The sequence below is a fragment of the Bubalus kerabau genome, chromosome 14 (genome assembly GCF_029407905.1).
Source record: "Bubalus kerabau isolate K-KA32 ecotype Philippines breed swamp buffalo chromosome 14, PCC_UOA_SB_1v2, whole genome shotgun sequence".
In the NCBI taxonomy this organism is placed as follows: Eukaryota; Metazoa; Chordata; class Mammalia; order Artiodactyla; family Bovidae; genus Bubalus; species Bubalus kerabau.
Genome location: NC_073637.1, coordinates 65,406,750 through 65,423,408, shown reverse-complemented (window position 1 = coordinate 65,423,408; position 16,659 = coordinate 65,406,750). Strand labels below are relative to the sequence as shown.

General features: G+C 41.2%; 1 protein-coding gene across 2 annotated transcripts; it reads right to left on the bottom strand.

Moving 5' to 3' along the window:
- Window positions 1-5,688: 5,688 nt before the first annotated feature.
- Window positions 5,689-13,417, bottom strand: ZNF706 (zinc finger protein 706). 2 transcript variants are annotated; one of them, XM_055546511.1, is made up of 4 exons: window positions 13,351-13,417; window positions 9,276-9,412; window positions 6,670-6,777; window positions 5,689-5,993 (listed from the first exon to the last, which is right to left on the bottom strand). In XM_055546511.1, exons 2-3 carry the CDS (start codon window positions 9,408-9,410, stop codon window positions 6,682-6,684), a joined length of 231 nt encoding a protein of 76 aa, XP_055402486.1. In that variant the 5' UTR covers window positions 9,411-9,412; window positions 13,351-13,417; the 3' UTR covers window positions 5,689-5,993; window positions 6,670-6,681. The 2 variants fall into 2 exon arrangements, with proteins under 2 accessions (XP_055402486.1, XP_055402487.1); XM_055546512.1 differs by lacking the exon at window positions 13,351-13,417 and adding an exon at window positions 13,005-13,300.
- Between the last annotated feature and the right edge of the window lie 3,242 nt (window positions 13,418-16,659).

Genomic DNA, 16,659 nt, shown 5'->3' with positions numbered 1-16,659 from the left:
GGTGTTGGGAGTAAAATGAACTATTCACAGCAGGGTATGCGCATCGCACAATCTGCTCCTCTTCAAATGCCTGCTCCCCACTCTGAGCCGTGGACTCAAAGGCTCTCATTCACGAGCCTGGTGCTCTGGCTGCCTACTCTCTTTCTGTCAGAGAAACTTTATGTACTTGCCTGAGCTCACTCAGCCACCCTCACTTTGCTTCCCCCATGCACTGCTCCTCCCCAGTACAGACCAACCTCTCCAACCCAGACACCATCTTCTTCCTGTATATTCCTGTCGACATTACTGTCTCTAAGATATGCAAAGCACTTAATATAGCCTAAAATTATATAAATATGATATCCCTTAAAACAAATTTTAATTTCTAAAGATTAGGGAACTTTGTTCCATTTTCTATAATAATTCATCGCTTTTATATAATGCTTTACAATTTGTACGGAGAAGGGAATGGCAACCCACTACAGTATTCTTGCCTGGAGAATCCCATGACAGAGGAGCCTGGCAGGCTACAGTCCACGGGGTCGCAAAGAATTGGACACAACTGAGTGACTAACACTTTACAGTTTATAGAACAACTTCACATATATTATTCTCAACAAATGTCAGTAACAGAATGCTTTAAGAAACAAAAGTAAAAAAATAAAACCACAAAAATTTTTTGAAGAGCACGCTTCAGTAATGATGTACAGTTTTGAAAACTACTCATTCACAGTCTACTGCCTAAAGATCTGGGAGAACAGTACTTTTCTTCCCCACAACCCACAGATAATATTAATGGTAGAAAACAGTTCAACATTTCATAAATAAAAACAAAACCCCGCATACCCAGTGCCCAGATCTTGGTTTCTAAATACCATTCTCCAATAAAAGAAATCAGGTCTCTTTGGAGAAATAGCTCCTTCCAGGGCTGGTGTAGGGAACACACAGATTAGCTCAGAGCTTCCCACAGTAATAAGGAAATGCTCAAAAAAGAATGGGGCATATCAAAGGGACATGTGAGACAATGTCAAAGAGCTCCCGATGGCCAAAGCCAGAATAATCTGAATAGCAAAATAAGAGTACTGAGTCCATATGGATATAAATAAATGACTGAATGAATGAAGGTGGAGAACAAATCCTCCTTATAGAAGAAATTTCAAATAATGTACATATTTTCCCCTCCAGCAGGTGGAGCTAAATCCCCATTCCCCTTGAGTAAGGGCTGGACATCCCAGTACTTTAAAAAGACAGCATATGGAAAGGAAAAAATGGTGATTTTCCAGTGGAGAAACCTGACACACAGCACTTTAACCAAGGGACAGAGGTTAACATCACCAGTGATGTCACGTGGGGATCATTCATCTCCAAGATGATAGGTGAAGGGCACTTCACCTTTGTGGTTTTCTTCCCAAACACCTGTTACCCCAACGTAACCATGAGAAAAAAGACGAATTCAACCTGAGAGACATTCTATAATATACCTGCATGCACCTCAAAACTGTGAAGTTCATAAAGAATCCAGCAAAGACTGAGAAACAATCACAGGCCACAAGAGACCAAAAAAGACGAAGTAACTAAATACAGTGTGGTATTCTGGACTGGATCTTGGAACACAAAAAGGGTATTACAGATAAACTGCAGCTGATAACACACCAGTGATGGTTTCTTAGTTCTGATAGAGAGAATAATGTAAGATTATAATATTAGGGTAAAGTGAAATTGGGTGTAGGGATAGAAGAACTTTCCAGTACTACCTTTACAAATTCTCAAGTATCCCCAAATTAAGAGTTCAATACGGTTAGCCCAGAGGATGTCTGACTTGCAGTCAATGCTACAGACTTCCCTTCCTTCCTCAGTACAAGTGTTCTATTCTAACAGGCAGTACCTCTTAACCCATCTGACCACTTCTCCTAAGTCCTCTGGATAAAAGGATGAGCAGGAATCAAAAGTCTGAATAATACAGTACAAACAATATAAAGTTTATATGAATGTCTGTGAATAAAGGCATTTCGGAGTTTTAAAAGCTAGTTAATTTTACCAGATATTTAAGTCTCACTAGGCTATATTAAAATGATTAAATAAAACAGATTCAAGGCCTTTGAAAGACAAACCTTGCCAGTATCACACATTCCCATTTAAGAATTTCTGGGTACCATAGTCATTTAAAAAATAAAACAAACTTAACATTTACAAAAAGCACTTCAGGGAATTCCCTGGTGGTGCAGTGGTTAGGACTCAGGGCTTTCACTGCTGTGGGCCAGGTTCAGTGCCCGGGTCAAGGTAACCAAGACGCCACAAGCTGCAGGGGCGTGGCCAGTGACCTTAGAAACTGCTATGAGTGAAGGAGGCAATATTGAGATTTTGAAGTAGATTACATACAATATTACTTTGATCTTAAATATCAATTAATATGAAATCAAAATTTAAGCCAAAGTGGTGTCTTGGGCAAACCAGAGATGGTCACCTTAGCTATAGATCTCATTCTGAGAAACATTTAACATTGTTAGAGGAAATATTATGATGGCCTATTTCCTAATTAAAATTTTAATACATTAGAATCCAAAATGCAGGTCCCATTCTGAATTTTACAACACAAGTGGTGATAAAGTGAAATACTTCTGTCTACCAAACCCTACGTTGTTATTATTAATATCATGTAAGAAACAATGATACTGTATAAATTAAAAAATGACTAGAAAGGAATATGATTTTAACAGAATTACTTCACAATACAGACATACCCTTATGGATCTAAATAAATGACTGAAGTCTGTCCATGAGTAGATTTTAAATTTGGAGCTGTATTATATACAAAAAATTGGAGCTAAACAATGGTTAAAAAAACTCCCAAAAGATGGTAACTTAGTAAACAGCATAGCCAAAGAACATTTAAAATAGAAGACATTTAATTTTCAGTTTTATATGGTAATCCACATTTAATAAAGACAAGTTGTATTTTCATTAATAAAACATCTATTTTCTCAGCCAAACAGATGTTTTATTAAATCTTTACACTGGGAGTAGAGTTTTCTGAAACTTTAACAGATAAAATTAAGCTAGCTGGAAAGATCTCAGAATGTAAAGTCACAGTAAATACAACCCCCTAGTGTTGGTCCTCATTGTGAAACACTCTAAAAAGCATATTCTCTGACCAAAACTAAACCATACCAAAAACTGGCCCCAAAATGAAAATTCTAGCACAAATGAGTTAATGTAGAAACAGAGGTTTAAATATATTTCAGTTATAGTTTGGACTGTGGTGGGTGGGTCACTGTATTATAGAAAAAGGCCTCTATATTAACCATATTTTAAAATAGGTACAGTACAATCCACATACTTAAAAAATGAAAGACAAAGGTTTTGGAGGGGCAAAATGGTAATGCTGGTAAAGTCTACCTTATTCATGATACATACATCTCAGGTTTTAATTATGATGTGATTAATCAGCTATACAGTAGCTTAATATAAAAAGTGTTATCTCAAATCTATGTCTTTAAGGACTTATCCAATTTAATTAACTGATCTAAGCATTTTTTTAGTATTAGTTTTAGATTAATAGTCAATGATTTCCTCCACTAATTCAACACAGCAAGGTTCTAAGCAAGGTTTTTTCCTTTTCTTCTTAAGTATCCTATAGATCCCAAACAGATAAAGGGAAAACACTAAAAATGAAAGAAATCTCCTGTCACCCTTAGAACTACCAATTCTACACTCAAGAGGCAATTCTGAATTGAAAAAAAAAATTTTTTAAACTGGGAAGAGGCAATGTAAAAACCTCCTAAAATGTAGAAGAAATTAGACTAGTTTAGTTTTCTTTAATATCTTCTTTAATAAGACATTACAGCACACAACTGAGCCCCCAATGTGTCAGTTAAACATGGGGATGTAGATCCATAAGAAAGAGAATGGAAACAAGTTTAATCTTAACCCCATTCCTTTTGGCAACTAACGGTAATACAGAATACAACAGGAGCAATTCTGTGTATTTTATCAAGTCTTTGAAGACACCATAACAGTTTTATAACGAACTAAGCTATTAAAGAATCTTCAAATTAAATAATGGAGATGTTAAAAATCTACCCCCTTCTAGTAGATTTAAGCCAAACACAAAAAAAGGGGACTGCACTAATAATCCTCACATGAAGTATAAGAATGTCTTATCAACATCAATGGAGCCATTTCCCTATCACTGAGATCTAGTTAAATATGGTGTCTTCAGCTGCTTATAAAAAAGGGTTAAACATAAGAACATAACACTTTTATTCTGAATTACAGTCAATAAAGCAAATTAAAAAAAAACAAACCCAAAACTTGTAAAAGGTCTGTAAATGATCTGTTACTAACATAAACATACATATGCTCAAAGCACTTTTAAGAACTTTTAAATTGTAATTTAACTGTAACTTCTGTAATACCCACTGTAAGCAATTAGGCAAATTCTAATGTTCTGGTAACCAACATATTTGGAATTAACAGATAATAAATCTGAAACTGAGGAAATTAAGTACATGGAAAAAATGACTATTTTAAAGTAAGAGTATAATAGAAGTTGCTAAGAAACTATCACCACTGAAGCTTTTCCTTGGAAATATCTTATTTTAAACTTACACTGAAGACAAACAAGGTGGGCAGAAAATGCACAGCTATAAAACAAATGCAGTGATGAGTTACAGCAGAAAGAGGGAATGCATTTTGTAATCAATCCACAGGATCAGATTTGCGGCTCTAAGCAATACCAGTAAATATTTGCATGTTCTTCCTATTAAATCAACTTTAAAATTTAAACTGAGTTACAGCGGTTTCACTTAGTATTAACAGTTGGCAAAAGCAAATTAGAAGAAATCTAAAATTAGTCTTTTTTAATTGGGTAGGAATTACCGCATTTATCGGAACCAACCCACTTCCCCATCCTTAAGAGTCAAAAAAAAATGTGGATATTGGCCTATTTTAATACTTTTCTAGTTCACATGGAAGTCATACTATACACAGTCTTTGATTTTAGGAACCAGCACAAAGTAAACTCCTAAAATCAACTATTAACTTAAAAAGGAAAGAAAGGAGACGGTTCTGGGAATTAACTCAGCCACAAGTCATTCCAATCCTTCCGTTACTGCAAAATCCATTCATAAATTGGCCAAAATGTTAACTTCCAAAAACCCCTTCCAAAATTACGAACTTCAATTTCAAATCAAAGAACTTAAACAATTTTCAAAGAATCAAGTATAATTTATAAAAGATAGTGCTTTACCAGTTCACATATGTTACATCATATTTTATATTACACGACAGGCTGGTTATTTCATTGTGGCATATACTTTAGAACATAATTTTTCAGAAGGGCTCACTGAAAATCCAACCAATCTGAAGAATATATCAGTTATCTACAGGCTGTACCTGGCTGGCAGGTATAGCCAGGTCACATAGCAAGCTGAAATAGTCCAACCTCAATCACAGGAAGAGGGAAAAATGACACGATTGCAATATACTAAGGCAGCAGGTAAGTCATTCTTCACCTAGGTCAGCAACGGCCAATAAAATCCTGTGCACAAATTAGTGAATGAGTCTGATCTGGTTTAACTATGAACCTGCCCCTGAACTGAGAAAAGGACCTAAGAACTGCGCTTGCAATTTTAGCTGATGAATTCATTAGATTTTTATAAGGCAAATAATGTAGAAAGAACAGAATTTCTAAAACCATTTATCCTGTGATGTTGTAAAATCAAAGTACTACTTTATTAAATGAGTTATTTTACACAATATGAACATCAATATAATTACAATTGTAAAAAAATTTTTTATAACAAGGATGGACTGATTTTCAGATTTCCAAATCAGAGTCAACTGTACATTTACACAGAATTGTCTTTGCATGAAGCCCAAAAGGGAACAGCATAAAAATGAGTGTTTCTGTAGCCCCTTTATTTTTGCTGATCAACAGTTTGTTAGAAAAGCAGCTGCAGGTTTGTTACCTAAGGTCTGAGACAGTAGAAGAATCAAAGTCGTCACGTATTCATCTACAAAACAAAAGATGTTCAGTGAATGTAAGCATTACATAAATATGATTTATATGTATTTCAAGTGTCTTTAAAAAAAAGCAAAACATGCCTAAGCTATGAAGTTAGCCTGATAGATCTGTCAACTAAGTTTTATAAACAGATCTTTGATGAATATAAAAAGAAATAATTCTCATACATATACCATCACCATTTAGGAAAAAAATCCAACCACACAGAAAATACAAACTGATTATTTTCAAGTGTCTGTCCCGTTTATAGTGAATGCCTACATCCTACCTTATATTTTAATGTACTCTGCTAAGCACTCTAAGTCAAATACCAACAAAAAAGCACTCACAGACTATGGTCTGCATCATTTCTGGGAGCAAGATCCTCAAATACTTTTATAATGGTTATTTTCTTTAAGCTGAAAACTCTTCCATTCTTGGACCAGAGTTGGCCAGCATCACCTCATCCCATTTTTGGCTACAGTGGTAAAAACTTAGATGTTTCAAAGGCATTGAAAGGATATGGTCTGGGGAAATGGACTTCTAACAATTGCAAAGTTAAATGTTAACTTAAAAGAGGGCAGTAATGAAGTCTCAGCTAGAAGACAGAAATCAATTTTACAATTACAAAAAATAATTCTGCTCTTGTATACAACCTGACATTAACAAAAGAAAATGTCAATTACCTGTAAACAACTTTATGCCTGGACATCAGCTAATTCTGGAGGAAGTGGAGTCTTAGGATGCTTGCTCTCAAAGTGCTGCTTGAAGGTCTTAGGGTCTGGCATTTGTGTCTAATTTTTAAAATTGTGCAAAAAAGAAGAGTTAGACCTGATTCATGAAACAAAAGTGTGCTTTTAAAATCCTAAGCCTGCTCATGATCAACAACTACTGCAAAACACTTTTAAATTCCTTTAACTTACTGGCTGACACATGAAAAGGACTTTGTAGTAAAGAAATTCGTAGCATAGCCCACATTTCACATATAAAAAAGGGATGGGTCACATAGAATATTACCTGATTAACAGCAAACAATAGATAACATTTACTGGACATGTTAAGCATTGTTACCAAACTTTTCACAGAATCTTCCAGTAATCTTAAATCAGTTTTTACTATCTGCATTTTATGTGCTAAGGAAACTAAAACCTACAGTTTAATTTGTCCAGTACCTGTGTTTAACTTAGTACTAGGTACTTCAGACCTCAAATACTACACTATACTGACTTAACTACGCAAGGACATTCAATTATTTATTCTTTAAGCACATTACATTAGATAAAACATTAAATAAACATTTTTTGTTGTTATGAGTTCTATATGAGATACTCTAGTATTTTTAGGTCAAAGTATTTTTTCGTTAGCAATTTGGTGAAATTTACTTTTACCTTGTCTCTTTCCAAACAGAATCTGAAGCCCACTCAATCTCATTATTTTGTGTATATCAAAGCTCAATAAAAACAAGTTATTTAATGTAATAGATTTCTTCTCTTAATGAGAACTTTTAAGGAGTTAGGAATTCTTTCATCGGTAATGACTTCAATAAAAGATTAACTTTAGTCCAGGAATCAATCAAGTCTTCTCAATATCCCTTCCCAACCATGGGCTTCCCAGGTGGTGCAGTGGTAAAGAATCTGCCTGCCAACGCAGGAGATGTAAGAGACATGGGTTTGATCCCTGGGTTGGGAAAATCCCCTGGTGGAGGAAATGGCACCCCCTCTCCAGTATTCTTGCCTGCAGAATCCCATGGACACAGAGGCCTAGCAAGCTACACTCCATCGGGTTGCAGAGTCAGATACGACTGAGCATCTGAGCCACTTCCCATCCATACTACCAATTCTACCCAGACATACAGAAAAAAAAAGTCTGTTTTAACTGAACAACCTCACCATGCACTTTTCCTTTGGCACTTTTATTTACTAACTTCAAGGGTGGTGACCTTAGGGGACTTTCCTGGTGGCACAGTGGATAAGAATCCACCTGCCAATACAGGGGACACAGGTTTAATCCCTGGTCTGGAAAGATTCCACATGCCGTGGAGCAACTGAGCCCAAGCTCTAGAGCCCATGAATCTCACGTACTGAACATGCACACACAAGGGCCTGCAACCCACGACTCCTAAGCCTGAGTGCTGTGACTACTGAAGCCCCTGTGCCCTAGAACCCGTGCTCCCCAACAAGAAAAGCCACCACGATGAGAAGCCTGCAGAGTAGCCCCATCACCGCAACTAGAGAAAGTCCACTAGTAGCAGCAAAGACCCCGTGCAGCCAAAAATAAAAATACTAAGAAGAAAAAAAAGTAGTGAGTTTAAACAGGCAAAAAAAAAAAAAAAGAAAAAAAAAGACCCTGGCAACTTCTTCGTGGCAGTGTGGTACAGTGGTCCAGAAGGTGGGCTCCAGAGGTGGACCTCCAGGGTTCAGATCCCAGCTCTCCAACATACTAGCTGGGTGACCCAGCACAAGTTATTTAACTTCCCATGACTCAATTTACTCTTCTGAAAAATAAGAATGAAAGACTTTATGCCATAGAGGAGTTGTGTGACTAATGGGCGCATACATGTAAAACATGTGGCTCAGTATCTGGCACCTCATAAGCACTCAATAGCAACTGTTATGATTATTCTTCAATCTAATAAAGCACATTAATGCTAGTAAAAGCCCTCAACGTGAATATACTCTACTTGTAGACATAACTACAAATTTAGCAAAGGAAAAAAAAAAAGCCAAGTATATAACCAGAGGTGTCTTACATAGCTCTAAATTAAGAATGTAAATCTGACTTTTCTTATGAAGTTCAAAGTGTATTATTTGCCCTTAAGAAGACATCTTTTTTCTCCACAAGGAAAGGGTTTTTGCTTTGTTCATTCCTTCTCAATAACACCAAGAGAACTGTGTCTGGCCAGAGGAGCTATTCCAAAAATATAATTGTTGGGAGTTTTAGGGCGGTTCAGTGGTTAGAGGACTCTGTGCTTCTACTACAGGGAACATAGATTCAAAACCTAGTCAGGGAACTAAGATTTGTATGTGTCTCAAGGCACAGACAAAACACACACACACACACACATATATATAATCATTGAATAGAGGAATGAAGATGGGTTCCTAACACAATCACCTCTCAAATCTCCTATTTCAAGTAAAGCATTTACCTTGCTATGTTTGCAAAATTTTAACCTATACAAACCAATCCCTAATGAAAGAACTGTCCATGAGAGAGCTATGTCTTTCAGATAAGACTGGGCACGTTCAGGGTGGTATGGCTGTAGGAAGCTATGTCTTTCAATTCCCCTTACCCTACAGACAGTGCAGGTATATATTAAGGCAGCTTTGGCAGCAGCCTTCTGGTCATGTCCTTGTTTCTTCTTTTGTCCAGCTTGCTTTTTGGCATTTTTCTGCTGAGACTGAATCTTCTGCTGTCCACGAGCCATATCTGAAAACAGAAGTTGAGACATTAGAGTGAAATCTTAGTATGGTAACACCCCAAGAACTGGACAGCTGTTTTACAGAAATACTAGTCAATCAAAACGTATGGATTTTCAAATTCTCGCATACAAGGCTACTAGAGGATAAACTGATATAACCACTGTAGAAAACTAGTCACCTATGCTATAATCTCACAATTCCACTCTTGGTATATATTCAACAGAAATGCAAATACATTTTTGTACAGCAAAAGGTACAAAAGTTCAAGAATGCTCAGTGCATCTGTTTCCAAAACTGGAAAGAATCCAAATGCTTATTAATGGTAAAGCAGATACATAATGTGTGGCAGACTTCTACAATGGACTACTATGCAACACTCAAAGGGAAGGAACTATTATTACAAGCAACAACATGGTTATATCTCACTGTTAAAGGAAAAGAAGCCAGATACAAAGAACCTGTGTTGCATAAAGTTTAAAACAGTCAAAACTAATTCAGGAAGTAACAATGGGAACAAAGGACATGAAGGAGATTTTTGGGGTGCCGATAATGTTCTGTGTCTTGATCCAGGTAATGGTTATACAAGTGTGTTCACTTGTAAAAATTCACTTAACTATACACTTTCCTGTATGTAATCTTCAGAAGTTTACCTAAGACAGTTTAGCCCCTTCCTCAATCACTTGATCATTTTGCAAAAGTACTTTCCCCTTTGACCTGAGATTCTTACAACTTTAAGAGAAATAAAAGCTGTCATCCAGTGCCTCTAAAGAAATTCACAGGAGCAGTGGGAACCATCCTCTTGAATACTTAGGTTTCATAAAATTACTGTGCTATTCTTTAAAAAAAAAAAAGGTCTTCATATGACTGCTGGACAAGTTATTAAGTAAGATTAAGGGGGTTGTTGTTGTTCAGTTGCTCAGTCATGTCCGACTCTGCGACCCCATTGACTGCAGCACGCCAGGCTTCCCTGTCCTTCACCATCTCCCAGAGCTTGCTCAAATTCATATCCGTCAACATTAAGGGTACTTTTACAAAAATGAAAGCTACCCCTTGTTACTACTGGCAATCTGAAATTGACATGGGTTAAAAATTAGGGGAAACATTTTTATTTTTTCAATAAAGACTTCTTTAAGACAACAAGTTACACCTATTCATAAAAGGTCTATAATGAGTTGGAGCTGGTTTTTAAATACTTTAAAATAGGATTTAAGTAGAATCCCTAAGGATAGTTTTGACTAGCACTGCAATTAAACTTTATATTTTTAAGTCATTTCAGTACATGAACACAAAATACATTTATTAACTTCACCAGGAAAGAGTGTTAGCTTGTTCTGACTGGAACCTTAACTAGATAAGAGGTCAAAACAGTCACTGAAACACCCCAGTTTTTCCCAAAAAGAAAAAGGGGAACAACAACAAAAAAAGGCACATCCACAGGACAAGTTCCCACTAGCATTAAACATCGAACCTAAAAGTCAAAATACAAAGGAAGGTCAATCCTTTTCTAGGAATCCAGCTCAGCATTTCAACACATTACAAAATTTTTCAGTATGGAAGCGACTTAGCAGCAGCAGCCTAATACAGGAACCCCATTCCCATCAAATAATGGTATATACAATCAGATGTGTTAGCCACTCAAGATTAAACTTCCATTTTTGTTATTTTTTAAAAAACCAAATCCTTATTAATTCCAAGTCAAACGAAATGCTTTTATCAAAAATTATATTTATGGCAAGTTTACAAACCTATTCCCATGGAAACAGATTTGGACACTTCTGCATTATTTGAATGACAGGTCCTCAATCTTTATGACATCTCAATGTTTATAACATTCTTAGTGTCTCAATGTCTTAGTATCAGTACCCTAAGTCAGAATACTTCAGGCTTCACATGGATCTGAACTCTTCCACATGATGTATGCTATGTATGTTAATACACTGATTATGTAGGTAACCTCTTAACTGTTTTACACTGGGGGAAAAAAACCTTATAAAATGGTAAGCTACTAATTCTAGAAGTTTCTTTGATATCCAGAAGTTATTAGCTATTCCGCTAAAATATTCATGCAGTGATCTGAAAAAAAGCAACTTTTGCAGTTACCACTGCTGATAAACTGGGAGAAGGCAATGGCACCCCACTCCAGTACTCTTGCCTGGAGAATCCCATGGAAGGCGGAGCCTGGTAGGCTGCAGTCCATGGGGTCGCTAAGAGTCGGACACTACTGAACGACTTCACTTTCACTTTTCACTTTCATGCATTGGAGAAGGAAATGGCAACACACTCCAGTGTTCTTGCCTGGAGAATCCCAGAGACTGGGGAGCCTGGTGGGCTGCCATCTATGGGGTTGCACAGAGTCGGACACGACTGAAGCGACTTAGCATTGCTGATAAAATACAACATTAACAATACACTTTCCCATTCTCACTGTCATCTCACAAAAGCAACAAAAATACATAACAGCTTTAATAAAGAAAAGATTGTGGTTGCTGTTCTTATTTTTAAAACAGAAAACACGAGGTAAAAGAAATTGAAATCAGTCTAAATGCGTAAGACAGGCCCCTAAGTTCTAGCGACACGCTTGCATTGATTTCCTTTCTGAAAGCAGAAATGCAAAAGAACAAACCACCTGCTTTTGGACAGCTCAACTTAGGGCTTGCTCTCAAGCCAACTGAGTTTTCTACAAAATCTTAAGCGTAACTAAGCATAACTTCTCCTTGATTAAATGCAGCGAACGGAGGGGCAAGTCATTTACAAATACCTAAAAGCTGGCTTGTAACTATTTTGTATGGTCTTCCGAGGGGGGCTGTAAAGAGGGAAGTAAGTAAAGCGAATAACGAGTTCTTACAATATGAGGGGCTCTTACAGGAGGTACCAAGTATAAGCCTTGCCCCCAAAGAGCCTCCTAAAACCAAAACAAACGAGTAAGAGAAAAAATTTTTGGATCCAGGAAGTAGGATCATTTTCCATTAAGTATCTGAAAATGAAGAGGCCCGGGCAGTGAACAACTTGACTCTAGCTTTTTTAGTGAACTAAGTCCCTTTCGGAGAGGAGAGAGGATGAAAGGGCCGGCAGTTAGGTCTATTTTAGCCCGCACTTCGCTGAGCCCGGCTGTTAAGCCCGACACACCTTCCTTCCCAGACCGGCCTCTCCCGCCTGGGAGAGAATTCCTCCTCTTTTTCGGCCACCGAAACCCCTACCTACCGGCCCCTCCTCACGGACCCCGGCGCGAGACACGCCTCCCGGGGGCCTCCGCTGCCCGAAACCTGGACCCTTCGGCCACCGGGAGCTCAAGCTGAGGGAAACCGACCAGCTGCTGCCGCCAGCGGGTAAGGTTACCGCTCCGCCGCCGCCGCGGCCGGCCTTCGAGCCGGCCACCTGCAGGGCCTGGCGGGCGCCCGAGCTTCCCCTCCTTCTCGGCGGCCCGCGCCGGGACAGGGCAGGCTCGGCGGCCCCCCAAGGAGGCGGGGCAGGCCGGCGGCCCCTCGCGACCCGCGCTGACCCGCCCGCCCCCTCATGGCCCCCGCCGACCCAGCCGGCAGGCCCCCGACCCCGGCTCCCGGGCGTCCTGCGGCGTCAGCGCCGCCCCCACAGCCGCTCACCCGGGCCGGGACAGTCTTGTGTCGGAGAGACCGCGCAGCACGAGAGGGCTTGCGGGGGAGGTGGCTGGAGGGAGAGGAAGGGGAGCGCGCCCAGCACCGCCTCGGCCTCCTCCACCCGCCAAGGAAGGGAAAGGCGAGAGCCGGCAGCACAACAGCCCGCAACTCGCGCCCGCCGCCGCCACCGCCGCCGCCACCGCGCGCGCCCGCCGCCTCTGCCTTGAGGGAGGCCACTACGCCTCGTGCTCGCGCACGCCGCGCACTTCTCCCAGTCGCCCCAGCGCCGCCTGTTCCGCGCAGCCCCCGCCCACTCGCCTTCCTGCCCCGGCCTCCCGCCCCGCCTCCCCACCTCCCCACCCGCACGCGCGCCTGCGCTTCTTCCGGTCTCGCGGGCCAATGGTAGCGCGCCCCTATTACATAAGCGCGAGGGGCGGGGCCTGGCCGGGACGGCGGCCTCTCAGAGACCGGAACGGCAGCGGAAGTCTCGCTCTATCCCCAGCGCCCCTCCCCTCCGGCGTGCTGCCTTCTAGGCGGCTTCAGCCGGCCCTGGGAGCCGCGTGATCTCGGTCCTTTCGGGTGATGGCCTACAGTGTGATTCACAGGTCGCTTGCTCACTTACTCTGGCGGCGGCCCGGCCTCAGCCCCCGCGCCCCTTCCTTCTCTCGAGACTCCAGTCTCGGCGGCGTCCTCCTGTGCCTCGGCCTGGTGGAGGCGTGGTGTTGGTGGTGGTGGGGGTCCGAGAGAGGAGCGCCAGCGCCGCGGCGGCGTGGGTCACCGACCCGGGAGCCAGCCACCCGGGCGCACCGCCGCCCCCGCCCCCAGAGAGGCCAGCGGGCCGGGAGGCCCTTGTCTGGGACGCGCAGCCTTTGTTCTCTCACCAGCTGCCTTTTACCTCGTTCCCACGGAAACCCCGGTTGTTTGACCAATCTGAGGGGTTTAGTGAGTTCACCATTCACGCCTGACTGTCTGACTGAGAACTGCCGGCTAGACCTCCCTGACTGTTTCAGGCTGACTACTTAACAATATACTGAGTTGTTAACACTTAAGGGAATGGTTGAGATGATTTTGGGTAGCGGGTGCGGGTGCGGGGGGAGGGGGGTAGTCTTAATTTACAGGCCACATCAGGTAATTTCTAATATCTGAATCAAGAGCGATGGCATTTGTAACGATGATTAAAGTTTATCTGGAAAAGGCATGTTAGACATTGGCTTTTTTCCCCCCTCGCCCGCCACAGCTCCCAACACACATTGGTTTCTAGTTAGAACTACAGATAAAACAACAAAGAAGACTTGTATTTGACCTCCCCACCTTGCCCATAACCTCCGCTCCCCCAAATTTGTCTGTGCACAGGAAAATGTTAGTTGAACATAAATACAATGCAAGTTACCTGGATTGGGATATGTATAATCACAAAATTGTTTCAATTCAGTCGCTCAGTCCTGTCCAACTCTTTGCGACCCCATGAATAGCAGCAGTCCATGCCTCCCTGTCCATCACCGTCTCCCCAGAGTTCACTCAAACTCACGTCCATCGAATCGGTGATGCCATCCAGCCATCTCATCATCCTCTGTCGTCCCCTTTTCCTCCTGCCCCCAATCCCTCCCAGCATCAGAGTCTTTTCCAATGAGTCAACTCTTCGCATGAGGTGGCCAAAGTACTGGAGTTTCAGCTTTAGCATCATTCCTTCCAAAGAACACCCAGGGCTGATCTTTAGAATGGACTGGTTGGATCTCCTTGCAGTCCAAGGGACTCTCAAGAGTCTTCTCCAACACCACAGTTCAAAAGCATCAATTCTTCGGCACTCAGCCTTCTTCACAGTCCAACTCGCACATCCATACATGACCACAGGAAAAACCATAGCCTTGACCAGACGAACCTTTGTTGGCAAAGTAATGTCTCTGCTTTTGAATATGCTATCTAGGTTGGTCATAACTTTCCTTCCAAGGAGTAAGCGTCTTTTAATTTCATGGCTGCAGTCACCATCTGCAGTGATTTTGGAGCCTCCAAAAATAAAGTCTGACACTGTTCCCACTGTTTCCCCATCTATTTGCCATGAAGTGATGGGACCGGATGCCATGATCTTCATTTTCTGAATGTTGAGCTTTAAGCCAACTTTTTCACTCTCCACTTTCACTTTCATCCAGAGGCTTTTGAGTTCCTCTTCACTTTCTGCCATAAGGGTGGTGTCATCTGCATATCTGAGGTTACTGATATTTCTCCCAGCAATCTTGATTCCAGCTTGTGCTTCTTCCAGCCCAATGTTTCTCATGATGTACTCTGCATAGAAGTTAAATAAGCAGGGTGACAATATACAGCCTTGACATACTCCTAATGGCAGCCCACTCCAGTACTCTTGCCTGGAAAATCCCATGGACGGAGGAGTCTGATAGGCTGCAGTCCGTGGGGTGGCTAGGAGTCAGACCCAACTGAGCGACTTCACTTTCACTTTTCACTTTCATGCATTGGAGAAGGAAATGGCAACCCACTCCAGTGTTCTTGCCTGGAGAATCCCAGGGACGGCACAGCCTGGTGGGCTGCCGTCTATGGGGTCGCACAGAGTCAGATACGACTGAAGCGACTTAGCAGCAGCAGCTGCTGTTCCATGTCCAGTTCTAACAGTTGCTTCCTGACCTGCATTCAGGTTTCTCAAGAGGCAGGTTAGGTGGTCTGGTATTCCCAACTCTTTCAGAATTTTCCACAGTTTATTGTGATCCACACAGTCAAAAGCTTTGGCATAGTCAATAAAGAAGAAATAGATGTTTTTCTGGAACTCTTGCTTTTTTGATGATCCTGTGGCTCAGATCATGAGCTCCTTATTGCCAAATTCAGACTTAAAATGAAGAAAGTAGGGAAAACCACTAGACCATTCAGGTATGACCTAAATCAAATCCCTTATGATTATACAGTGGAAGTGAGAAATAGATTTAAGGGGACTAGATCTGATAGAGTGCCTGATGAACTAGGGAATGAGGTTGGTGACATTGTACAGGAGACAGGGATCAAGACCATCCCCATGGAAAAGAAATGCAAAAAAGCAAAATGGCTGTCTGGGGAGGCCTTACAAATAGCTGTGAAAAGAAGAGAAGCGAAAAGCAAAGGAGAAAAGGAAAGATATAAGCATCTGAATGCAGAGTTCCAAAGAATAGCAAGAAGAGATAAGAAAGTCTTCCTCAGCGATCACTGCAAAGAAATAGAGGAAAACAACAGAATGGGAAAGACTAGGGATCTCTTCAAGAAAATCAGAGATACCAAGGGAACATTTCATGCAAAGATGGGCTCAATAAAGGACAGAAATGGTATGGACCTAACAGAAGCAGAAGATATTAAGAAGAGATGGCAAGAATACACAGAAGAACTGTACAAAAAAGATCTTCACGACCCAGATAATCACGATGGTGTGATCACTGACCTAGAGCCAGACATCCTGGAATGTGAAGTCAAGCGGGCCTTAGAAAGCATCACTACGAACAAAGCTAGTGGAGGTGATGGAATTCCAGTTGAGCTCTTTCAAATCCTGAAAGATGATGTTGTGAAAGTGCTGCACTCAATATGCCAGCAAATTTGGAAAACTCAGCAGTGGCCACAGGACTGGAAAAGGTCAGTTTTCATTCCAATCCCAAAGAAAGGCAATGCCAAAGAATGCTCAAACTACCACACA

Bases quoted from the DNA above. Each gene is read 5' to 3' on its own strand.
- ZNF706 (XM_055546511.1), bottom strand. From the start codon at position 9,410: ATGGCTCGTGGACAGCAGAAGATTCAGTCTCAGCAGAAAAATGCCAAA. The intron at 6,778-9,275 runs GTAAGGGGAATT...TTTAAAAATTAG, and splicing joins ATACCTGCACTGTCTGTAGG to ACACAAATGCCAGACCCTAA.